General features: G+C 39.9%; 1 protein-coding gene across 3 annotated transcripts in view; it reads left to right on the forward strand.

Annotated features, from left to right (window-relative positions):
- The window catches only part of COL25A1 (collagen, type XXV, alpha 1), a 358,759-nt gene that overhangs the window by 324,277 nt on the left and 8,278 nt on the right, over positions 1 to 26,204 (forward strand). For 2 of the 3 annotated variants that reach the window (XM_012655108.1, XM_012655107.1), the window contains exons 28-36: positions 292 to 354; positions 965 to 1,015; positions 3,209 to 3,235; positions 10,961 to 11,014; positions 15,641 to 15,694; positions 17,186 to 17,212; positions 18,132 to 18,185; positions 22,579 to 22,656; positions 24,597 to 24,635. In XM_012655108.1, the coding sequence (XP_012510562.1) occupies positions 292 to 354; positions 965 to 1,015; positions 3,209 to 3,235; positions 10,961 to 11,014; positions 15,641 to 15,694; positions 17,186 to 17,212; positions 18,132 to 18,185; positions 22,579 to 22,656; positions 24,597 to 24,635 (447 nt within the window). Of the gene's footprint in view, positions 1 to 291; positions 355 to 964; positions 1,016 to 3,208; positions 3,236 to 6,708; positions 6,790 to 9,354; positions 9,391 to 10,960; positions 11,015 to 15,640; positions 15,695 to 17,185; positions 17,213 to 18,131; positions 18,204 to 22,578; positions 22,657 to 24,596; positions 24,636 to 26,204 lie in introns of those variants that run through there. The other variant, XM_012655109.1, reaches the window with a different exon arrangement.

The following is a 26,204-nucleotide window of genomic DNA, read 5'->3' on the forward strand; positions in this document are numbered from 1 at the left end:
ACAAAAGATACCATGTTTATAACCTAATATATTTAACACCGTATAAGTTTAGCCAATCAAGCCCAACCTAGTTGTTATTTACTTTATATTTTATTTTACATATCCCGTGCAATCCTAGGGTTTTTAGTAAGGTTACTGTTTTAGGCTAGAATGCAAAGAGATAAATCTTTCTTTTATACACCATGTACATAGTATTATAAAACTGCAAGAGAATGATGGGTTTTGGAGAAAATTCAGTTGTCTCTTGAAGATAACTCTACCTGCTTAACTCTGCGTAATGGTTGTTTGCAGGGAGCCAACGGAATGAAAGGAGAAAAAGGAGACTCCGGAATGCCGGGCCCTCAGGGTCCTTCCGTAAGTCCCTGTGGCCGAACTTCCGGAAACTCTGACCTGTCCTTCGCCAGTTCCACCTCCTCCAGAAGGCTTAGCAGTCGTAGAAAGATCTCGAACCTCTTTGTGTGCCAAACTGTAGAAAAATACCTGTTGGCCTCACACAGTGAGAGACAAAGTGTCTCAGAGGTCTGAGGTAGAAGCCAGTTTGCAGAGGACTGTCTAATGCTGAGGAGAAAATCACTGGTTTTCCCACAACACTGTGGGTAGGGCTTTGTGAATATAGAACATACTTTTTATTTTCTCTAGAGCCCTGTTCATGCTTAGTGAACTATCTGAAAGTTTAATAGTGGTCGTGGCATTATAGCATTTCTTGGTAATCAGTTGCTTCCTTTTCTTTCAAACATGCTCTCGATTTGTTCTGGCTTTTGTAGAACAACTGTATTTTTTTTTTTTGAAGTTTTTTGTTCTCATGAAGGAATTTCTAAATCTAGAGAATCAGGCACATCACTTATTCCAATATCCTTCCTCTGCAACCACTAACGGCCTTAGCAGAAGCCCTGCGCAAGATTCAAGCTGCACTGCCTTATCTCAGTGAAGTAACCAAATCCATGTTTATTTTTTGGACATACAGATCATAGGCCCCCCAGGCCCACCAGGTCCCCACGGCCCACCCGGCCCCATGGTGAGTTTCCCTTCTCTCCAAAACGTGATTGTTTGTTTATGAGCACGCTACCGGAGAAAACACGAACGCCGCCTCCCGAGCAGCCAGCTTGTGTTTGGTGCTGCTCTCTGTGGAAGGCGCAGAAGAGACGAGGTGCTTAGAGAGATGCCGACTTCCCAGTGTTGCGCTTCACTCGCCCAAACACAGATGTCGGGAAGAGAGAGAGCGGGGCTGTGGTAGGAGAGTTGAGGCAAGACAGGCAGGGCTGGCGAGCTGTCCCCCAACCTCATGGTATGAACACTGGCGAATCGTTTTCACCAGCCACTACTCTAGTCTGTGAGTGGCAGAATAAGATTAATAATGGTAGCCATGAAAGAATGTTTCTAGCAAACTTTGAGTTGTGAGATGCTTTAATGAAATGTTCGATATGAATATTTATGTGTGTATGTATTGAAATATCACACTGTACCCTCCAAAATATGTATAGTTATTATGTGTTCATTTAAAAAAAACACATTTGTAAAATAGTGTGACAAAAATTGAAGCTTAGCCGGGTGCAGAGGCACACACCTGTAGTCTCGGCTGCTCAGGAGGCTGGGGCTAGAGGATTGCGTGAGCCCAGGAGTTCAAGGCCGCAGTGTCCCATGATCGCTCCACTGCCCAGCCTGGGCAGCACGGCTATGTCTCGTCCAATATTAAATAATGCTCTGAATGTTGAACCGCTGACGCCTGTGTTAAGGTCAGAACACTTGACTGGTGCAGAATAGGGGCAAGTGAAGCAGGCTGTAAGGTCACATGTATCTCTAAGGTGTCTCAGTAAATGAAAAGACTTCAATAATGCAGATTAAGTGAATCGTGGTCACTCCTCCCATTATGCTCTAAGAAAGAGCATCATTGGAATGGCCTAAGCCACAAAGGGTAGGTAGACAATCACCCACTTCCTCCTAACTGGTATTTCTATTTCATAACACAAACCATTATAATTGACCTTATTTTCCTAAAACCAAATGGTTCATTAAGAATTAAGCAAATGGCATACTTTTGGCTTTTTTTAAATACTTCCTCTACTTGAAGTTAGAAGGTTAAATCACAAAATGCTACATCCTGTTCTTATTATAAAATGAATTAGTTGAAAGGAATTTTAATCCATTATTAAAATGAAATAAAAATACCTGATAAAATAATAGCCATTTCCTGAAAAAGTTTATCCACAACTTATCTAAAGGAAAAATATTATTCTAATGTAGATGTGCATAACAAATATCCAGGCACTGCTTGACAAAAACTTTTTCCTGCTGTTGTGTGATTTCACTGATGGACATTTAAATAATCTTCTCTACAAATACTTTATTTAAATCACTTAAAAAGTTGAAAGCAATACACAGCTTTAGTTAATTTAAGTTGGCTAATTAGTCTCTATATTTAGATTTTCTACAAAATGCCTGGCTTTTTCCTATCCTGATTCATGTGTGCATTGTCACTTTCTTCCACTGGTAAATAATTATTATAAGACTCTTGAAGAATTTGTTTTTGTAAAATTAAATGCAATCAAAATAATAATGCTTAGCCTTCCTGTATTAGAATCTTTTTTTAAAAAAATTGAGTAAATTGAGTAAATGATGCTACAGGATCTCAAAATTGGCTGTCAGTTCCTCACTTCCCATCTCTTTAAAAAGCAAAAGATTTATGCAATCTGAAGGGAAACCAGAGTATTCCTGTCTACTTTAGATTCTTCAACACCTTGAGTCTGGAGGAGTTAATGGAAAAGGTCTCTTCCCTGGTACTTAAAGTCTGGGACTTCTCTTTGGCAAATTTCTGTCTTTGACATCTTATCTCTATTCCATTTAAACTCATGGAGCATCTCACATACTCCATCTAGATTTTTTAAAAAATGGAAATTTGAGAAAAATACATCATTTCAAAATACTTCTTTTTCCATTTTCTTCTTCCATACACCACTGGCAGATTTCTCCCTCCCTTGCAGAGGTGTAGAGCAGACAGAATTGCTACTAACGAATTTCCTATTGCAGAGTAATCCAAGAGCTGGAAGGAACTTTTGGTAGGTAATAAATAACATCCACTAGCCTGCCTCTAGCTATAGCTCAAACAAGAAGATTCTTGTTTTACATCTCTTTTGTTACTTGATATAATATTCACTTCCGCTGGGAAACAGTGAATCAATTCTTAATTAAAAGCTCTGTTTTCCATTTTCAGGGACCCCACGGACTTCCTGGACCAAAGGTAATCCAGCAAATCCCTTGATTATTTGATTTCTATTTCCTTGATAATCATGGAGAAGCATGACGGAAGCATGTCTGTCCTATTTATTTGTCAAGTAATGTTGATAATCTTTAAGCCTTTAAGCATCCAGATGTTTAAATCTCATAACACACAATGACTTACAACAAATTTAAGTGATATCACCTGGAGAAAAATTATTCCTCATTTTGCCTTTTTCCTCATCACTATGTAAGCTTCTTAAATTGCTAAACATAATATAGTCAAGTCAGCCATGTAAGAGTGGATCTGATGAGATTATCAGACTAGTCCAGATACTTTTTCTTTTTCTGGTGTCTCTAGTTGTATGTTTGGATGTCACTCATTGATACTGCTTGCTTGCCATATAGCGGCCCTGCACCTGAATACCGTGACTATCCAGTGTCTAATTTTGCACTTCCCCAGAAGTCACTGGTCTAGAATGGGGCGGGGTGCACCATGTGCTGCACTGGGGAGAAGGTCACACTACTTACATGTATTCTACACTCTTTGGGTTAAAAAAAGAACAATGGAGAATAGCCCCTCCGTTGGAACTAGTGCAGCCCGCACTATGAAGCTGGCTGCCACCTGTTCTTTGCCTTTGTGTAGACTGAGAGCACATCCTGGGGATTAAAGTGAGCCCGAAAGGCAAACTCCTCCTCCTTCCAGGGAGCACATGTGGTGAGGACCATGCTCTAATCTCAGCTTTGGGCAGCTTACTGACCCTCTCTCATCCTTCGTCTGCTCAGCTGGGTGACTTGCCTCATAGATCAGTTAATGAGGTATGATTTTAAAACACTTAGCAAATACCTGGCATCGTTGCTGATAAATGCCAATAAAAGGCAGATGTTATTGCTGCTATTTGATGCTTTGCTCTGCACAGAAACATTCTATAGCTTGTCCTCAGGGTTGCTTGAAAGAAGGTGTGAGGACTCCCACAAGTGCCTCCGTAGTAAGCTGGGACGTTAACAAGGTAGGGGATGGGGAGACATGAATGCCATGTTGGCACCAGGCACCGAAAACCCAGAGGCCCAGCCTCTCCTCTGGGGGTTGGTTCCTTCTGGCCCACCCAGTTCTTGTGGGGGCAGCGGGTACTGGCCTGACTCAGGGAATCCGAGTTTCCTTTTCCCAGGAATGGGAGGAGTTCATGGCTCTTTATTCTCCTGGAATACCTTACCTTCTGATAAGGCCAGGGAGTGCTTCCCACTCCTACCTTCTCCTTGGGTTTTAAAATGCCACCAAAGACCGGCCTAATCATAATGACTAGGGGCAAAGCCACCGAGACTAAGTTTAATTGCACGAGTCATTCAGAAATCCCATCACCATAGGGTTAGGAGATGTTCAAGATCCTTCTGATTATCTAAAATGCAATGATTTATTTTGTCCACATAACTTCATTTGTTACTTAAGTCGAAGATTTCAGAGAATTATAAAGTTGAAAAGAACCTCGTAGATTACCTATGCTAGATGACAAACTTGATTTTATAAATGATAAACTATAGGTCCAGAAAGTTTAGGCTGTTTGCCCCAAAATTCACAACTAGTTAATGACAAATCTAGGATGAGAATTTAGGTCCAGTCTTGAAATTTGGTCTTTTTGTTCCTAGATTGAACTGTTTTTAAACTGACCTTCTCAATTAATGCCCACTTCTATCAACTCCTATTTCCCCACCAAAGAATCTCATAGCCTATCAAGGCTTCCCTGCTGTCCATCCTCTCAAGACCACTTGCTGAACACGCACACACGTGCAGAGCCGTGGGTCTCAAGTGTAGACCAGTGAACCGAAGTCCACTATTGAGCCTTGGCCTTAGTGTCATGTTGACTCTGGCTCTGCGGCATTCCCGCGGTCACACCTTCCCGACAGCAGCACCTGTGGATTTGCTATAGTGGGTGCGTTGTGAATATCCTGTCTTCAAACTCCTGAAAATTTGCTATGTTGTGCCAATGTGTTCCTTACTTTGTGACCCCTTTGAAAGTTCAAATATTTAGTGTGATTCCATGGATGAATCTAGCTCAGTGCTTCCCGGAATTTCCTCTTGAGAGGAATCACCTGGGAGGCTTATTAAAGCTACTCAAGGCCAGATGAAGTGGCTCACACCTGTAATCCTAGCACTTTGGGGGACTGAGGCAAGAGGGTTCCTTAAGGCCAGGAATTCGAGACCAGCCTGGGCAATATAGCAAGGCCTTGTCTCTACAAAAAATAAAGAAATTAGCCAGGCATGGTGGCAAGTGCCTCTGTGGTCCCAGCTACTCGGGAGCCTGAGGCAGGAGGATTGCTTAAGCTCAAAAATTTGAAGTTGTCGTAAGCTATGATGATGCCACTGCACTCTAGCCCAGACAACAGAGTGAGACTCTGTCTCAAAAATAAACAAATACAGAAATACAGGAAAGAAACCCATTACTGTGCTACTATGGACTGGGTGGCGTCTGGACCCTTCCCGTTTCACGAGCACCACACTGGTCTTCACTGTCAGGCAAACTGAGTAAATAGTGCCCAGGTTAAAAATCCCTTCTGCCTTCTGCCCATGACCTCCTCCCTCTCCCGTCCCCACTCAGCAAGACTCTCTGTAGGGCATCTGGGTCTGAATCCATCCTCTTTTCTCAAGTCCTTCAAGATTTTCTTGACAAATTAATGTCTGTACCTAAAAAGTGTACAGGTCAGAACTTTCTCTCTCTCCGACATGCTGATACTGATGGAAAATAGGTGTACTGCATTTTTTGATTTTTAAAAAACAGAGTCAAGAGAATTTATCATTTACCATGGCTTTTGTAATGTCACCCAGAGTTAAATCCATACCTCCTTTATTCTAACATTGGGCAGACAGTCAGTTAGCAAAACTACATTTGAGTTCTTTGATCTTCATATTGTCTTCTGGGATTGGTGATTTGTTGTCGACTCTTGATTAATCCATGTAGGGACCTGACTTGGCAATGTCAGTGAAGGAGGACTTGCTAAATGGCATTACTTCAAACATCAGCTGCTACATTTTTAGCTCATTCCCTTGGGCAAAATGCTTAAAGGCTTAAAATATCTGTCTATAACACTGTCCTGCATATTCCAGTTTTCCATTCCAGCAGAGTGGGTTTTTCCTACTGAACCTCTTTCAGCATCCTTCACTCTGATTGTCTTTAATTTGCTTGATCATAACAATGTAATATAATACTAATTTCCTTGAGATAGAACTCAAAGATTCAGGAATTCAGTCATTCGTATTTTGATTGTAAGGAGCACACTTTCTTGGGAGTTTTGCCTTCTAGAATATTATTTAATTGTCAATTTCAGTTTATGAACTTTTTAAATTTTTTAAATTACTTTTCGAGCTGATGCAAGACAAATTAGCCTGACTCTGCTGTTACCTAAAACTGGAATCTGCAATTATTTCAGAGACTGGCTCTCTTCTCTCATAGTTAAACGCCCATGATAGCAACCAAAATTGGCATTTGCTTTTGCATTTAGGGTGAACCAGGGTTAAATGGTGTTAAAGGATTGAAGGGTGAACCAGGTCACAAGGGTGACAGAGGACCCCTTGGTCTTCCAGTAAGTAAAGAAAACTTTCCATTTCAGTGCAAATCTCAGATTTTTCTTTCTACCCTCAGTAACAACTCTGGTTTACCAGCAGCTATCTTATTGTTGAGATTTCCGCAATTAGAAAACGTTATGTTAGAGCAGAGCTCAGCCCAGTTTTGTTTTCTCTGATGTCTGCTCGTATGTCAGAGGAAGACCCCATAACAAACAATGCTGTCGATGTTCCGTCATTCTCCAATTACATACATGCCAACCTTCCTCTTTTAGGGCTAATAATGCTTATCCCATCATCCTCCTCTTTAGAAAGTATTGTGCTCATTATTTCATAATTTCTCCCCAAAGCTTTTTATAATTTAGTGCAGCTTAAAATCCTCCCTCAGTTGTTTTGTCTCCTTATATGCCAGAAACCGTAGCCCTCTGTCGGTGGCAGGTATGCAGTTGGCCATTGTTGATGGCGCAGGCCAGTGCTGGCTCTTACATCAATCAATCATACCGTGTTCTACATGTTCTATGTTGTTTGTTTTGAAAACTCCCTGTCATGAGGTTCTTGTGGCAATAGTGGATAGTATGGAAGAAGTATTTTGCAGTTGTTTATTTTTATTTTTAATGAAAAAGAGATGTCCTCTCCTTCATGCATTTTATGCCAGCCTTCTTTCCACGAGAACTAAAAAGAGATTTTTAAAGATTATTATTGAATATGAGGCTTTAATTTCAAGCTTTTAATATGCTGTCTATTCAGTGAATGCAGATAAAAGTCAATAAAGAAAATTACGGATTACATTGGTAAAATATGACATAAAGTCTCTAGTAGTAAATAGTTTATACACATATCTGAGATGTAGGAGGAAACAAAAACTTGATGATCATTTATTTCATTTTTCCCATGGGTACTGTACCATAAGTATTAAGGCATTTCCCCTTGATGGCAAATGCTCAGGCACAGAATAGATGTTAAATATGTATTTATTCACTGAATGACTGACATAAGACTCATATTAGAATATAGATTAAATCACATCAGTTAGATCAATGCACCACAAGCATAGAGTATCTATAACATATGTGAGTCATTAATTCAGCATTCTAGGTAGATATAATATTATTGGTAGAAAATTTTTACCATTTCCCCATTTATTTTCAAATATTATAATAATGGTGACTGAAGAAAGTACCAAAAGGCAAAAGAAGGTTTGGATTTTCTATTTCATTTTAACTTTCAGTCTGATTTATTTAAAGGTTGTCCTAATTTCAAATTTAGGGCTATTGATAATTTTTATGCAGCATTTAGCTAAGAGATCTACCTATGCTAGCATTAACCAAACAACAATACACATTTCCATGGTAATCATTGCTAACTAAAGATGTATTTTGCTGTTATGGTATGGATCATAACAGGATTATACAGAAGGAATTTTAAAATAAAAAACTAAAAATACCCAAAATGTTTATAGTATAGCATTATTGGTAGAGTTTGCAGCTGGAATAGATTTTTCCTTCCATTTTGTGTTATTGACTACATCTGAAGCATAAAATTGGGATATACAGTTCTGCAAGCTTGCCAAGAGAATTTTTAGGGCCAGTGCATTGTCTTTTTTTAACTACTCCTTGATCTAATCAATGTTTTTAAAGGACTATAAATAAATATTTGGGCCTCGAGATACAAAAAACATATCAAAGAAATAATTGTGCTTATTCTTGAAACAAGTATTGGAAATGCCCTTTTAAAATCACACACTATTTATGTGTAGCCTAGAGTTCAAAGGAAAGCATGCATTGCCCGAAAACAACATTAGATTTTTAAGTCATTTCCCATTCAGGCTTTGATGTGAGGATTATTTGAAGGAATTAGGAACGATTTAGTTTGGGAGTTATCTTTTGCTTGGTCTCATGATTTTTGTCTGGCTTTTTCCTGTTCCTAGAAGTCCCTCTAGTGGCAATTAATGTGAACGTAGGAGCAACCCAGAAAACAAGTACTGTTCATGTAAAACCCACCGAGGGTCATCCTGGCATGTTAAAACCCTGCGTTTGTTATCCATAAATACTATTTTTAAATTTCTTTTTCCAGAAAAAATGCTTCAAGATGAACATAAATATTATTTTAACACGTGTAACCAGAGCTCCGTTTTCCTCCTCTGAAGTACTAAATTTGGTTGGTTATTATAATGAGCCCTTGCTTAGGAGATTGCCATTATTTTTTCTTCAGAACCTAAAGAAATATATTCTGAGTAGTACAGTCTTTAGAAAACGAGTTTCCTGTGGAAATTAGGAGCGTCCGACTGTTACCAGTAACCACTTTGCAGCCCACTTTATAAATTTCATTAACTTGATTTCTAAATAAGACTTTGTCACCTAGAAATGTCATTAAAATACCATCATCTGTGGGGTGTTTATTGTCATGTGGTTTGTTTTTTTAAAAAACACTAACAATTTGTAGCGATGTGATATTCATCCCAGAACCCTGTGACTGCCTATTATGTTGCTTGAAGTGTTACATTTGTTCACCGGTACCTCATACTAATCTCTGTTCTTGTCATTCGTGTCACACCCACCAACCCTGCTACCAACCAAATCACACAGGGAGCATCTGGCTTAGACGGAAAGCCAGGATCCCGGGTGAGTTCAGTCCCTCGTCGTGCTCTGACGTGTTTTGTGGCTGTGAATCCCGGACAGACCCCTTTGCTCCGTGTCCTCTCATCACATGATGATGGGGGACTTAGGGCTGGAGTGAAAGGGGAAGGTGGACCGGGGACGGGCTGCGGCTCTGTCTGAAGCGCAGCCTACGCGGCCAGAGCATCTCTCCGAAGCCCGCGTGCAAGTCTAGATAATCTGCTAGGATAATGGCCGGTTTAATTAGCTTCATTGTCTCAAAATTCCGGACAGATTTTTCCACAACCGGTAGACATTCCCCATGATGCTGCGGGAGAGGCCCTCTGAAGAGAGTAAAATAATGTGACTTTATTTTAACTTGCTTTTCCTTTTAGGTTTATCTCCATCCTAGAAATGTAACTTTTTCCTTGGAACTGGCTTTCAGATCTCTGTTCATAGAAATGACTTGTCTGTCTCCTGTCATTTTTCTTTGGTTCTTAACGGCTCCATCTCTTAAATTTCAGCCACAGATACTCAGTATTTGAAAAGCCTTCTGCAGGTGAACTTTGAGTTCAGGCAGTAAGAAAAAGATCAGTCGAGGTGATGAGAATTCACCAACATTAGAATGAATCTGAAACTCTGAATTCTTTTCCATCACGAGGCTCTAACAGAAGAAACCATAATAGTAGAATGGAAATGGGAATACTATACCCAAATATGCTGGAATAGTTCCTGCATTTGCAAATATGATAATCAATTCTTTGAGTATCTAATCATAGTCTTCCTGAAAATGAGCAAATATACTTGAAGTCCTTGCTACTTTTTCAAGAATCTAAAAGAAATTCCCAGCTTTTCAATTCTAAAAAACCTGCTTCGGGCGGTCTTTATTGTCACTAGACCTCAGTGCTCCTATATTCCTTCAAACGTTACCTCCTCTCCCACAGAAATCCTAATCGTGAACTAACCAGGAGGCCAGAAGGCAATTATGCCATTAAATCGTCCCGGCTGCCTGGTGTGTGACCTCAGCCACTGCAGCAGAACCTGTAAGAATCAATCCCGCCCGGTAGGCCCCCGCCGCTCCCAAGGGAGCTGCAGAAAGTTTGGTTTGAACAGTTAAACTCTGTTCTCATTGATTTAATAATTTTTTTCCACGTATGTAACTGTTTAAGCCTCTTAAATAGCTGAAAGCAAGACTTCAGAGCATGGCTGGGCACAACTGGCAGAGGGTGTGCAGACAGGGCTTGAGGAAGAGGTGACAGGAGAGAAAAACAATGACATTTGTCTTCTTAAGATTATGGGGGCAAAGTGAAGATGTTTTACTTGGTCAAGAAGTAAGCATATAACTAAATATGATAGACAGCTTTTTGTGTGTACCTTTCACTGAAATATGCAGTTACATAATTCATCCTTTTTGCGTGAGTTTCCTGGAAACCGCTGGCCTGAAAGACTCGAGTGTAAAGCACTTTGAAAGGAGACGAGTTGTCTTTCTGACGTTCTAGGCTATCATGCACCCAGGAAAGTCCAGGACAAATTATAGCTGCGATTCTTGCAACCCTTGTGTTATGTCTCACATTATCTTATTTTTATTTTTTCTTAGGGCACAGATGGTCCCATGGGACCCCATGGCCCTGCAGGTCCCAAAGGAGAAAGAGTAAGTTGCTGCTGAAGTTACTAAGCTGTGTAGCAAAGAAAACCCAGAGCATGGCTTTTCCATGTCAGTTGAACTTGAACTGTCCACTTTCCAGGAGAAATAAAGGGCTATCTGATATTAAGTGAAAACAGGTATCATCTTTAGTTCTATTCAGAATCCTAACATTGAGAGAAGAAAACCACAGAGTATAAAATAGAATATGGCTGCTTTAATAAAAACAATGCGTACGTTTACATAGCTAAAATAAATAGTTCAGATTATTCTTCCTTAACCCATAAGGAAGATATTTTCATTTGGCCTTCATCCAGAAAGTTGAAGTCAACGGGGTTAAAATTTCCGGGACTATATATTCTGGTTGATAATCTTTTATATATAAAGCTACTGTATTCATTCAAAGTTACAACTTTTTTCCAAAGGAAATTACAAAACCTTAGTATTCTCCTCACAGTTACACATGCTTCCTTTTTTTTAAAAGCTAAAGAATAGCTGTTTTTCTTTAACCATAAGGAAATAATCTCAGTTCATTATAAAACAAAAACCTTTCACTAACCTCTCTAATACTAGGCCATGTTTCCATATCCTTGGGAAAAAAAAAAAGACATTCAGAAGGGAAGATAAATATCTGACACAAAAAAATGTGCTGCAGTATCAGCAGCTGCTCATCTCTCCGGACCTCTCCTCCCTCTCGCTCTGTTTTCCTCCTCCTTTTTCTTTTCCTCACCTTGGAAAACGCGGAAGTGTTCGTGTGTGTCTGAGTGGAATTGTGTCATCAACTTCCCTGCCATACAGGATAGGATGTAACAAAAGCATTTTAATAGTAAGGGCTTCAAAATGTTGAAATGATTCACTGGGCAAGTTTATGGTCTTTTTAAAACTGGATAGATTTTCATCAGTCGAAGATAATTCGCTTTAAAGAAAGAGGGCCTGTAGTGGTTTCTTTGACGTGCCTTCCATTTCCATAATTCTGTGTTCTCTAAAGTGAATTCATTCCTGCAGTAAATATATCTCAAATGCTACCATGTGCAAAGCACGGTATTACTTCTAGTGTGAACTGGAAACACTCTCCTCCCTCCTAGGCAAAGCCTGTGCTGCTGATTTGCTCGGTGCGTTGGATAATACCGTTGTAATCAATTATTCATCCCCTGGCCTTTTATTAATACTTAAAAATACATACTCAGTGCTGCAAAGGAAGCAGATACTTTCCCTGACCTATAGGAGTTTATAATCCAATTGCAGAGAAAAAAAATGTATGCAAGAAATAACCAGAGAATGAGGCCAAAGTAAATACAAATAATACAGGCTGTGCATGTAGTGGTGAAGACTTCTATAAACAGATGAATTCTAAAGGATTACATAGTTTGCATCTGCAATTGTCTGATTTCTAAGATCAAACCAACAACTTCTGAAGATCATCTTAATTAAAAATATTTAAAAGCTAAGAGCCTCGACGCTGCTGGTGCAGATTCGTTCTCAAGCATTGTACGAAGAAATTCAGCCCATGTACTAAAATTGGAGCAGCAAATCTCAGGCGGTCTTTTGGCAAAACGCCCTGGGGCTCAAGAGGGTTTACCGTTTGGTAAATCAGCTGCTACTTCCGATAGCTCCGCAGTGTCACAAGAGTATCAGGTCTCAGAGCTGGGGCAGAATTAACCAGAAGAGCAAATGAAATCGCTAAGAATTTTTGAAGGCATAGTTCAAGTCAGATGGTGTGGAGTGTGAGGTGCTACAGTTGTATTTACTCGGCATGTTAACTCTCTTAACTGGATCATGTGTCTGTGCTCTCCAAGTGCCCCTCACCCAAAGTGCTGAACTGGAGTGTGATTCTCAAAGTCAATTGATTGAGGCGCCATCTGGACCCTCTTGAAAAAGTATCAAAGTTTAAAGAAGTAGGAATCAGCAAAAAGAGGCATTCTGGAATAATAGTTCAGTGTAGACTTGGAAATTAAAGAGCCGGAATGAAACTAGAACGGCCTAAAAGAAACCATGCATTTGACGGCAGCGTTATTCAAGAATTGTCAAATACATGGCTACCTGCATTACTATTCAGCTCTCCAAGCACCTGTGCTCCCTGCCCTCACCTGGTTTCTTCATCTGGCCTTGGAACGGCTTCAAAGTCTACAGAGAGTGTAATGTTTGAGAGGTTCAGAAATTCTTCTGGAACTACTTAATCCAAGAAAAGAAGTTGCACATTCAAATCCCTGTGTTAATATTAATATTTCATTCCTGAAAGTATTCTGGCTGGAACCATTAGGATACTTTTGGCTCTAAGTGACAGAACCCAAACGTAAAATGGCTTAAACAATAAAGAAAGACATTGTTTCATAGATCAAAATATTCAAAGGAGGACGCAAGGCTGTGCTTCGGTAGCCTTTCCGTGCGCTGGCTTTGTCTTCTGACCGCAGCAGGCGGGGAGCGGCGGAGTCAGCAGGAACAGAGAGCCAGCCTCTCCCTTGTGTCTCTCCTTAGCAGGAGGAAACCTTCCCCGGAGCTTCCCAGCCCACGGCCCTCGACGCTTCACCTGCCAGAACCGGGCATCTTCCACTTCTAAAGCCGTCACTGGCAAGAGGAAAGGAATTCTCATTATTAGCTTAAAGTAATGATTGGGGGTGGGCTAGTCTAGAAGTTGCACAGACAAAATGTTTTAGTGACAGCTTTATTCAAATAAGCCACAGTATATTTGTTTTAAAAACAAAACAAAGCCACATTTCTCAATCAGACAAGGGGGAAAAGAGTGGTTATCTCGAAATAATCTGTGGATATTTTTCCAACTAGACCTACCCTAATCTGTGGAGTTATTTCAAACTAGACCTGTTCCAGCTTATGTGAACGCTCCCTTTAACCCCCACCTCCCACCACCCACACACAGACACACACACACACACACACACACACACACACTCACTCACCCTACTGTTTTAAAAATCATGAATAACACAGCCAAATCAAACTGAAAGAAATTGATTTTGAATTAGTACTCATTAGGTTGCCAAGCCCTTTTTTCATTAAAAACAAGACTTCTGTTAATGTATAGTATTATAATGATAGCTACTATTAATATTTATGGCACATATGATTGCAGCATATCATTTCATGTGTTACAATCACATACGATCTTCAGAACAATTCCTGCAGAATATGTATTACCATTCTCATTTTACAGCCAATGAAACTCAGGCACAGAAAGGTTAAGAAAGTTGCTGGAGGCCACACAGCCAGAAAGTACCAGCACAGGAATTCAAATTTCAATCTGTTTCATTTAAAGCCTGGCCACTTTCCTGAGTATAATTGCTGCTGCTTTAGAAATAACCACAAAGTAATAATGAGTGAAAAGTCAACAAGCTTTTATTATATCTATTTTCAGTAATCTCACCTGTACCGCGTGTGCCTCTCGGTGAGCATGCTAATTAGCTCCACCAAGCCCTTACATTTAAATAAGAATGTTAACAGCGACCTGAAATTGGCTCACGTGGGAATCTGGAGCATGAAGAAACACAGGCATGTCAGGTGGCTCTGCAGACAGCCGTCATCAGCTGAACCTGATGTTTACCTGTGAAAAAAGATTTGCTAACCTTCAAACTTCTTCAGGGGTATGATAAAAGGAAATAACGTTTCTGTTTGGCCACTCATAAACATCGCCATCACTCCTGAAGTTTGCATACTGAACACTGACAAACACTTTGATTCAGAGATGGCAGACAAAGAAAACACGATTTGAAACGTATTCATAGAATATCTCCTTCAGTGTTATGATAATTATTTTTATTCATGAAACTACCGCCAATAACACATTCTTTATGAGAGTTCAGGATCATCATTTCAGCTGGACAAAGCCGTTCTGCTTCAATAGGCACTGGAAGAGAGGGTGAGGAAGGTAACGTGTACCTACCTCACCAAGCATTTAGTGGAAGGCATATACCTTTTTAAAAACTCTTTTTTCAAAAGGAAGCAAAACGTGTATGTGGTTGTATTAATTAGACCTGTTTCATTCATTCGACGAGTATTTACTGGAGTGTCAAACACTGCTCTAAGCCGTGGGGATGCTGTCGGGAGCCAGGCCAGAGGCCCCGGAGCCCTGGCGCTGTTCTAGTGCGGGTGGCAGACGAGCCACAGGTCCTAAGCTCCTGGTCCCTGCTACACGAGGGCCGAGGAGTGAAACAGCCGGCAAGAGAGGGGGCCGGCAAGGGAGGGCTTGTCTGACGAAGAGATGCCTGATAGGGGAAAAAACATCTTTTCTTGTGTTTCCATCTTTAATTAGTGTTCCAGGGGAAAAGCATCTTGTTCTCACACTTTTAAAAAAGTACTAACTTAAACTAATGAGTAACAAATAAACGTTGCACACTAAACTCCAAAGCAACCCAAGTGCAGCATCCGAGATGTGCAGATGCCGTTGCCCAGACGGGCGGCCGCAGCCTCTGACTGCCCTTCCTTCAAAGGGGACTCGGTGAAAGATGCGACCGTGGATTGTGTTCGTCCCATTCCTGTCGGGGACCCTCCGAGAGCCGGAATCTTTGGGATTTTGATAGAACGGTCGGCCCTTCAAATGGAGGCTTCATACACGGGCCGTAGGAGAAAGTGTGTGAACGTTGGCATGTGTGTATGATTTGAACTTTCTACTTTTCGTTTTAGGGTGAAAAAGGAGCTACGGGAGAGCCCGGACCCAGAGGGCCCTACGGCCTGCCCGTGAGTTCGCGGTCTCGTGCACAGTCCCCACCGTCAGCATGCACAGATGACCGTTACTGACACGGCTAACCCTCCCCACGCGGGGCAGACTAATCACGTTAGGGGAGCAGAGAACAAGCCACTAATTATCCACACTGCCGACAGTGCTGTCCTCGCCAAGTGGTCCAGGTTCAGCCTGTCACTCGTTCGTCACGCACAGATGCACACGCGCACACTGCACAAGGTCGAGGGGACCAGAGACAGTCTCTGGACCAAACTGTACCGACCTGAGAGCAGGATTCTGACTGTCAGATAACACCCTCCCTCCACCATCTGACTGGACGCTCATAACGGGCACCGTCTCGGAAGGTCCCTGTATCCAAAAACGGGGGTGGAAGCTTCACTCCAAACAACCTTCTTCAGACTCTACCTGTTCTCACAGGCTATTTACTAAAAGGACTCTTCTAGTAAAAATTAGTTCTTAAATTAAATTGAAATTCATGATGACTTGATGTTTCTGACTTCTCAAATTCCTGTGATGACAAATGATCTTCAGAACATAGAATGATGGCGGTGTTCTATCTTCTGAAGACTCTCAATTACACAGAATTCAAATTGAGACGGAAGGTGTACTTCAAAACTTTATCTTGGGAATAATTATAATTGATTCAGTAGAGCAGGGTAGGACTACAGTGGAAGCATGCATATCAAAGTTGTTAACCTTCCTGTACCTTCCACAAACTTTTTATGAACTGAAATAATAAACTTAAACCATGATTGCATCAGTGCTAAAAAAAAAAAAAAAAAAGAATGCCGATCTTGAAATATGTTTCAAAATCTAATTGCCAGAATCAAAGTAGCCTCTCAGAAACTTGGGTGGATCCCTGGTGTGACACACTAGGGTCACCAGCATCGTAATCTGCCCCGTGGGGTGAGTTTATCATGTTCGCACGACAGTCTCCTGACTTCTGTTATACTTGGGGATCGGCCATTTACAAAGCTCGCTTAAAACCAGTTTTTAAGTTTCAAACTTCACACCCTTAATATTTATACACAAGGTGCACATCTGGCCAAATTAAAACTATATTTAACAATACACAGTTTCACATTTTCACTCATTTATGAGCTAACTATGAAGTTATCAAACCAAAGCAGCATTGATTCACATCCTCGATCCGCGCTGGTGTGATTTTAAATCAACTAAACTGTATGTTTGCTTTCAACTTAACTCCTGGACTGATAACTTGGATACCAAATATTAAACTTCAGCAAAAGATTAGTCTGTTTAACCCAATATATAATAAAAACTTTTCGTGACCCTTAACTGCAACACTAACAGTCACTACACTTGATTTAATTAAAGAAATTTGTATTACTGATCGATACTCTTTTTCACATTTCTGAAGTAGTTGTTCTAGCATGAGTGTTGCATGTCCGGGCAGCCTTAAGCGAAGCAATAGCCTAGTCGTGAAACTTAGGAACGCTAATGTAGCTACTGTGGTTCTTTGGCAGGGGAAAGATGGAGAGCCTGGTCTTGATGTAAGTAATATACGTACGGTAAACATCTTCCTACTGCAATAGATGCGATGGTCTCCGTCACCAGTGACAGAAAGATACTAATTATTTTTTTGTGCATATAGCTATGCACACAGCATATATTGCTGTGCATGGAGGCAGCAATATAAAATACACTAGTGTTTGCATGAGATAAACATAAAAGCAGAAAACATAATTATCTGGCATAAAATTAATACCTGATAGTGGACAGTGGCACTTCAAAATACTTTCCCAAATTAAGGATCCTCAACATCAGCAAGACCTACTTATAAAAATATGTACATAAAATTAATATACCTCTCACATGCTATCCTTAGGGAATGGTATGGTATGTTTTTTCTCAAAGCAATTATTCAATATTTTTTCCTTTTAGCATTACTATATATTTATGCTAACACAACTCTATAAAAATAGAGAATGTCAAAATTAAATGTTTCTAGAAACAATCACTGCTCATCCTGTATTATATGAATAATAACAATAGCAAAAGTAATAATAGTTATTGTTTATTGAGCACCTGCTGTGTGCAGGCAACATTCACTACAGCTGCCCGGTAGATATCATTAACTCCATCTTACAGTCTAGGGACTACAGAGCAGAGAGGTAAGTAATTTGCCCAGATCCACCCAAATCAGTGAACTTGACAGGATTCAAACTAGTTTCTTGGTATTCTTTCCACTCTACATTTCTGAGAAGAAAAAGCAAGAAACTTGTGTATAGATCACTGAGACATTAGAAAACTATTATTTCTAAGTACTGCTTCACCTAAATTTTAAGATTGTTTGGCATGCTATTTTTTATTAGATTGGAGTTCAGAAACTTGAAATCTAATAATTTTTTTCAATATGATTTTGCCACAGTTACACCAATAGATCTTTTTGGTTTGCTTTTTATCCTACAGGGCTTCCCTGGTCCACGGGGTGAGAAGGGTGATCTGGGAGAAAAGGGAGAAAAGGTGACCTCTCCGTTCTAGCACGTGCCTTGTTTGATGCTTCCCCTGCTGTCTGCCTGCCGTTCAGTCTGTGTGGACACCTGATCTTTCTCCATCCTGTGTGCCAAAAACACAACACACTGATGCCTGATCTAAGGCATCAGGTCTTTAAGGAGGAACGAAGAAGGCTACCTCACTAGAAATAAGGGCACTGTCTAGCATAGAAGAAAAAAATTACATAATCTTCAGGCTGGGTGTGGTGGCTCATGCCTGTAATTCCAGCAATTTGGGAGACAGAGGCAGAAGGATCGCTTGAGGCCAGGAGTTGGAGACCAGCCTGGGCAACATAGCAAGCCCCCATCTCTGCAAAAATATTTAAAAATTAGCTGGGCTTGATGGTGTGCACCTGTAGTCCCAGCTACTCAGGAGGCTGAGGCAGAAGAATCTCTTGAACCCAGAATTCGGGGTTACAGTGAGCTATGAAAGCACCACTGCAACAGAGGGAGACCCTGTCTCAAAAAAATTATAATCTTCAGATATTCACGCTACAATTTTTCAACCACCTGACACCAATTTATTAAAAAGTAAGGGATTTTGAGAAAAAATGTTTTAAAGTAATATTAACTAGCACAAATCTGCAGTGGTATTTTGGCAGAGCTCATCTAGCCTGTAAAGCCAACATCTCATTTATCTCCAACGCTTCCCGGTAGAGAGAAATGTGTGTGGACTTTGATATTTTTGATCTGCACGTGGAGGAGAAGCAGCGTGACTGATAAGCCACAGGAAGTCCATTATGCAAGGACTCGGACTTGCCACTTTCAGAGTCAGAGCGACAGCTGTAGGTTTATGTAATGTAGAGATCGGTGTGTTTTGTGAGGTTGGTGTTGAGGTTCTATCTCAGGACTTTCGGCTCTAGGGCCTTTAGGGACCAATATCAGACAATATGATTTTAGGACTGAAAGAAAAGTTTGGATCAAGAAATTTAAAAACCTTTCCTCTCCTTCATTCTTTTCCCTTTTTCTCTCTTTTCCTTTCTCTGTACTTTACTTGGGTCTTTGACTCAACAGTAGATCTCAGAATTTTTTACACTGGACGCAGCAAAAGACACCAAAAAACTCAGCACCTCAACGGAATAGTGAAAATCTTAAAGTGACTAAAATTGCACTTTCTTGGCTCAAACCCGTTATATTTCTCAGATGAATTTGTGCCCCTGCTCTACTTAAAAACTTAAAACTCTTTGAATTCTCTTAAACAGTGAAGTTCATAGCTGTTGAAAAGGAAGGCCAAATGAGAGTTGTAAAAAAAAGAACAATATTAAGACTGCTGTGTATGTTTTAGGACCTAAATGTTACTTGGCCCCCTATTGGTAAGAGAGCCCAGTGAGTGGTTATCTAAAAGCACCGTCATCATCATCAGTATCATCACATTTACGGAGCACTTGTGTGCTTTCCCAAGAGTTTCACATATAATAAGTCTTTTAATCTTCATAACAACCCCCTAAAGTTGGGGCTATTATTTTCCCCATTTTACAGGGGAAAGTGAAGCATGAAAAGCTCTTTTACTCCCAGTTATAAATTCTGACTATAAATATGCATGTTTTGAGATATATTGTGCATGTAAGCTTTCAGCCCAAGGTGAGTATGTTTTAAAGATTATTGGTATTATTTTATATTTACCCAATGGGTAATATGAGTCTAAAATTTTATTCATTCAAAAGTATGTCACCATTATGAGGATACTCATTTTTATGATCTTTTAAACAAGGGAGAAATCACCAATATTATAGCTTATGAAAGCATAAAGCTACAAACTTGATCTTCAGAATAATGTTAATCACCCATACAAAGATATTTTCATATTCAGTTTTCATGATTGAAAGTTTTATATTTAGAAAAATTAGATTCTACCTGTGAAAACTTCGTGTATATAATTCTGTTTTTGGAGGGGAGGACAGGGTCTCACTCTGTTGCTGTATAATTCTTTGACATGGGAAACAAAAATTAGCAAGATCCCTCACGTACTTATACAATGACAGATGGTTTTGTGTTTCATGGGGAATGACTATGTATTACAAAATAATGTTGATTAATAATATTGGTACCTTTTTCTTTGTACAGTGTACCTCTTTTCCATAAAGCTTGAGGTTCACTAAAATATTACTGAAAAATGATTCCCATAGCCTGGCCTAGTAACATTCATATGACCTTTTTCTATTGAATGGTTAATCTGAGTTGATTTACCAATCAAATAATGAATTGAATTCCAGCACACATGGTCTCAGATAAAACAATGTGAAGAAGAATCCACTGCCTTCTGGGAGCAAAGAGCTCACCCAAACAAGTTTAAATCAATTTTATGCCATGGCATGGAAGCTGTTTGCTAAGGAAGATGTCGATTCATCTTGCACGAGAAAGCAGCTTACTCCCGACGCTCCCACAGCTAACTTCTGGTCACACCTGCCCTAGTTTGACCCTGGCTTCTTGGGTTCTGCTCTTTGATCATGATCAGCTAAACCACACAGAATTTCTCCCTTTGCCTGGTATTTAAGAACCCAAGTGTTTTTGATTCTGAGCCTTCTGATGCAATCTTTTTGGCACACAGGACTTAAATGAGGAGCTTTTGCTCACACTGTCAGAATGAACGTATTAATTCGAATGCATAGCTCATATGTTTCTGTTATATATATATGTCTTTTCACCTTTGAATATTCATGTCGCTTTGCTTCAGAGATTATTCAGTTGTATGGTAATTCCCCTCCCGGTGGCAGAATGAACACACTGATTTAAATACGTATCGTATAGTATTTTGAATTCTGTGCTGCACCAACTCCCCGTCTATAAATATGCAGAGATATTTATGTTAACCTAAAACAGCTGCGGTGCATTCCTTCCTTCTCCTCCTTTTGCCTCCTTTCCTTAATTCCTCCTTCCCTGTGATCCATACGAATTTCCCACAACCTTTACCTTGATTCCTAAATACTAATTGCCACGGCTACATTCCCACTATGTAATTATCCTGCCTACCTCATTTTTTACTGAGTCCAAAACGCTTTTCCTCTCTTGAACAGATTTTTTTCTTTTTGGCTTCTGTTTTATTGTGAGCAAAGCTGGAAACTCATTTACCATTGTAAATACCTGGCATGAGATCAATAAGAGAGTGAATTGAAGATCTCTAGGTTTATAAATATGTCTGTTTCTCCAATTGGCATTACTGTGAGGTATTGGCACTTTCAGTTTTTGTTTACTTGACTTAATAAGGAAAGTATTTGCTTTTAGTTTCTTTAAATGAGAAACTAAAGAAATAGAAGCATATTTTAATACACTGAATATGTTTTAGTGAGAGCTACAAAACATAATACCATAAAATCGGATAAATTTCAAAGAAATAGAAGCTGTTAATATTCTTTCCTTTTCCTCTGGTTCCAAGTAGCTTTCATCCGTTACAGGATTAGAAAAAAAGCAGTTGATAGGTATTGAAAATTGGGTGAAGTATCCATTATTCCCCTGAACGTCGCCCGCCCCTGGCCGGCTTCGATACAGTTGGTGTCCGTCATCCTCGCCCGGTCTGTGGCCCAGGAGCTGATTCACACGACCATGACATAGTGCCCGACGTGAGCACCGACCTTCCCTTCTGATGCGTCGGCTTTTAAGTTTCCTTCTTCCATCTCGCCGAGTGTCCTGAATAAAATCCCATACACCGATGCCCAGAATCCATTGCCACTCTGAAAGTATAAGTTGTTTTGTATGAGATCATGCCTTACCTACATCAGAAAACAGTGGTAAATGCCCTTCCAGAATTTTCTTAAACCATCTTTTGAATTACTATTATCCCCCCCCCAATAAAAACTGTCTTTTATTTAAACCCTTGTATCCACAGGGGGAAAAGGGAAAGAAAGGCAAAAAGGGGCCTAAAGGGGAGAAAGGAGAACAGGGTGCTCCTGGATTAGATGCGCCCTGCCCGTTGGTATGTCTGCCGCGCGCACTGTCGTGGGATGTCACGTGTGAGGGGTGACATGGGAGAAGAGCAAGCTGGAGGGACCCGTAACAGCAGAGGCCACGTAACACAGACTTCCAGATGCCAGAAACATCTATCCCAGGTTGTCCTGACGTGTTCTGCATCTTGTCTCAGGCCGCTAGCTCTGCCTGGTTTCCTGACACACAGGTGTCAACTGGATCCCCAATATAGGATTGGAGCACCGCTCCCTGCCCACAAAAGAGAGGGCCGCCGTTTTCAGACAAGCCCTGATCACAAGAACGTGCCCAGCTCCCTTTGATTGGGTCCAACTTCACTGGATGTTACTTCTCCCTTCAGGGTTGCTCCTCTCCCGTCCTTTTATTACTGTGGTCCTGTCGTTAGCAGAATTGTGCCTGAGTGATTTCTTCTGTTAGTAACGTTATGAGTTAATCTTCACAAACAGGGATTCCGTGGCGTTAAGGGGGAAAAAGGGGAGCCAGGCCAGCCTGGCCTGGATGGGCTGGATGCCCCATGCCAATTGGTACAGTATTTCTCTTTCCTGCCGCCCTGCATGCAGCTCCTTTGCTTGTGACACCCTCGTCGCTGTCGGTGCACCGTGCTGCTGGCTGCAGCGAGCTTCCCATGACAAGGCGCTGCAGGCATGTGCATGAGCGGCCTCCCTGCGGCTCTTGCAGAGGAGAGCGAGCATGCGTCTCTGCCCACGAATGCAACCCCCCTCCTGACGTCGTTCTCACAACTGGCATGACCACCGTTTCCGTGTTCTTTGGAACGTTAATTTACTCAACAAATATTCCAAGATTACCTTAAAGTTATGCAAAAATATTTGATTCAAAGGCACTGCTAGGCCGTAACTTTTGGTTTTACCCCTTAGTTTAACTTTTTTCTTCTTTTTCTCTAAAAAAAATAAAGATATTTTTGCCTCTCCCACTAAATTTCTCTCAGGCTGTAAATAAAGCCAGACTTCCAGAATTAAGCCTCTGTGTTCAAGAGTTAACCAATTCAAGGGAATGCTGCTAAGAGACCAAAGGGAAGAAGAACACCCTTCTCTGAGCTTCGAAAGATGATAATAGTCTGCAGCCCAAACCCTTTTCTTCGTCACATAACCTTTTCGAGTTAATGGTCTCTCCTTTTGAAACTCACTTTCCTAAAGTAAACGAACTCCCCATCTCCATTGGCATGAACTCCAAATCCTCCTTATACTAAAATCTAAAATTCTACTGGTTGATCCTTCTCCTTGTACCAATCTGGCATTACCAGTTTTTTCCCAAATATTTTACAAAGATATTTCAAAGTGTTTTTTTTTACATTTGAAAAGAAAACTATATTCTTAATTTCCAAGGTATAAAGGACAATTTTTATGGTTGTATCGATGGTTATACTTGGTCTGCATGTTCTTATATTATTCTTTAATTATAAGCATGCTTCTTTAAAGATAAATTTATATTTCTCAAGTCTTTTAAGAGATTGTATTTATAGAAAAAGCATTTTATTCAATCATTACAGTCAGAAATCCCAACATGAAGTGCCCAGTCTTTATTTTGTTTGCTTGATATTAATGTCCAATCTTGTTTTATAATCATTTTGTTGGGGGAAAATACAAGCATGCTTTCATAATATACCAACTCTTCCTGCCTTGTTTATATCATTTGTATCTGAAGAATGCTCATATTAATACTTTCAATTAAAATACATTTTGTAACACTTAGGAATCCCTTATTTTATTCAGAATTTGTTAACTAACTTCCAAAGAATCTAAATAGAAAAAATGATGAATGATATGAATAACATTTTACTATAAAAGTATAGATAAGCTGCTTTTACTATAAAAGTATAGATAAGCTGCTTATCTTTCAATTAAGTGAGTATGTGCTACTATGGTTTCTTTCAACGGAGAACAGTGAAAAATGCTGCCATGTGAAGAGCTATAAACTTCAGATAGAAATGATTTAAAACTGATTATTCATCATTATCATGCATTTGGCCATAGTCCATAGTGACCAGGAAGAGAAGCTATTCTGGTTTATTTAATAAAGATAATTGTGAAATGTGTTTTAATGACATTAAAGTAAATTCAACAGAATGCTGAATTTAAAATAGTGATTTAATTAGTGTAGTAATTTCATATAGTATTATTATAGTATAATAAATTAAATATAGTACAGATATATTACCTAAAGGTGTAGCTATGAGTATGCATTGTAAATTGCTTTTACACAATTAGGTATAGCTTTTTCTATACTTTATGTATTTTCAAAACATGTACTCACTCTGGAAAATATTTGAATTTTCTTCATTTAACTAACAGTGAGTAATATATTGGGAATTGCTAATTAGTAAAAGATACCTAGGACTGAAGCTACCTCATGAGTAGAAATTTATAAGTCTCTGAGCATGTGAATTATGAAATTTTATCATTCTTGTGGAACCTGAGGAATTTTTTTTTCCTTCTCTTTAAAACAGGGGCCAGATGGATTACCCATGCCTGGCTGTTGGCAAAAGGTAGGCTTACAGAATTATTTCTAAAAGAAGCCCTCTCCCTTTCTCTGTACCTGGCCTAGACTTTTCCATTCCTAACAGACCTTTTGAATTTGACATTCCCGATAGTTGTTTGGGTATTAAAAAGCAAAAAATCCCTTCTCCAGAATATCTTTCAATCAACGTATTTACTGCTGATTTGTCGTAAGCTGATGAGTGAAAACAGTTCTCGCACACATTGCAGTCTGGAACCTTCCCTATCTGAGCTTTCCTTTGGAATGGAAAGGGGCCCTGCGTCTTGATAATGTTTTGCTTGTCTCTCGATCAACTCTTTGTCTTCCTACTGTTTAAAACTATTCTTTCAACTTAATTGTTGATACTTTTTCTGTTGATACTCAATTACTCAGGCAAACTTGCAAACACATGGTAGAACCTTGTCAATATTAGTCACAAAGCTGAGAAAGCAGAAAATATAAGCATGATTTTTTTCAGTGATGTCTTGATTCATCTAGGAGAACCTGATTAAATTTAAGTTGGTGTCCTTTATGATATCAGTTTATTCTGGTCTCTCTATATGGCCACCCATAGTCACTGTGTATGGATTCAGTAAGGGAAGGAATTTATCCTTTATAAATAAGGCTGTGTGATAAGCCCTTTCATATAAGTGATATCACGTCGTTTAATGCAACACGGTAACCCTATAAGGTCTTATTGGCTTCAGTGATGTGGATGAGGAACTGAAATTCAGAGAGGTTAGGGGTCTTCCAAGAGCACAGAGATAGTACGTAACAGAACTTGGAGAGACAGAGAAGGAACATCAGGCCGGGGAAAGAAAAACTCTCTCGGTAGCATCATTTATTTAGTAGCTTCCCATACTGCACTTTCAGCCTGTCAGATAATTAGCTCAGCCACATCTGGGGTCAGGTGGGTCTCAGGAAGATAGACCTATCATCACATTCTTCCTCGCCTGAGAAAGAATCCTTAATGCCATCCTGAGCTGGGATTACCATTTACTCTCTGACCTTTGCCCGGTAATCTAATAGCATAATGATTTCTTAATCCAGTCATTGGCACCAGTGACAGAGAGGGAGATGCAGAAGGCCGACTTTATCCAGCCTCTGACGCCACTTAGAACTTGGGTTCATAATCATTCTGGCCACGTCTGAATCACGGCCTTTTTTTAAAGGCATAACAATAATGGCAACAAGCAAAGAATTCATCATCTTTTAGGTTCTTGAAATGGCCAAACCTGGTAGTAATAAGAATGGCATTAGAAAATCAGACATTTCCCTTTGAAATATTCCTTTTTCCACTGAATAGATACTATATGCTACAAAAGATTATGGATCTCATGAACGTAGCATTTTCTTATGTAAAGAATAACTCAGCAATAAAACTTCAGTATTGCTTACCCCACCCCCCAGCACACACAAATGCAGATCATTCTGGTCAACCTCTCTCACATACCCCCAATAACAACAAAGAAACAACTAGAAAAATGAAATGTTCTCAGAGTACTCATGTAGCTGTCTCAAATAGTCACATCAAATTATTTTTAAATTATATTTTGAAAGTAAGGCCAGTGGATTGCTT

Source organism: Propithecus coquereli, unplaced genomic scaffold, assembly GCF_000956105.1.
Source record: "Propithecus coquereli isolate 6110/MARCELLA unplaced genomic scaffold, Pcoq_1.0 Scaffold46, whole genome shotgun sequence".
NCBI classification, from domain to species: domain Eukaryota; kingdom Metazoa; phylum Chordata; class Mammalia; order Primates; family Indriidae; genus Propithecus; species Propithecus coquereli.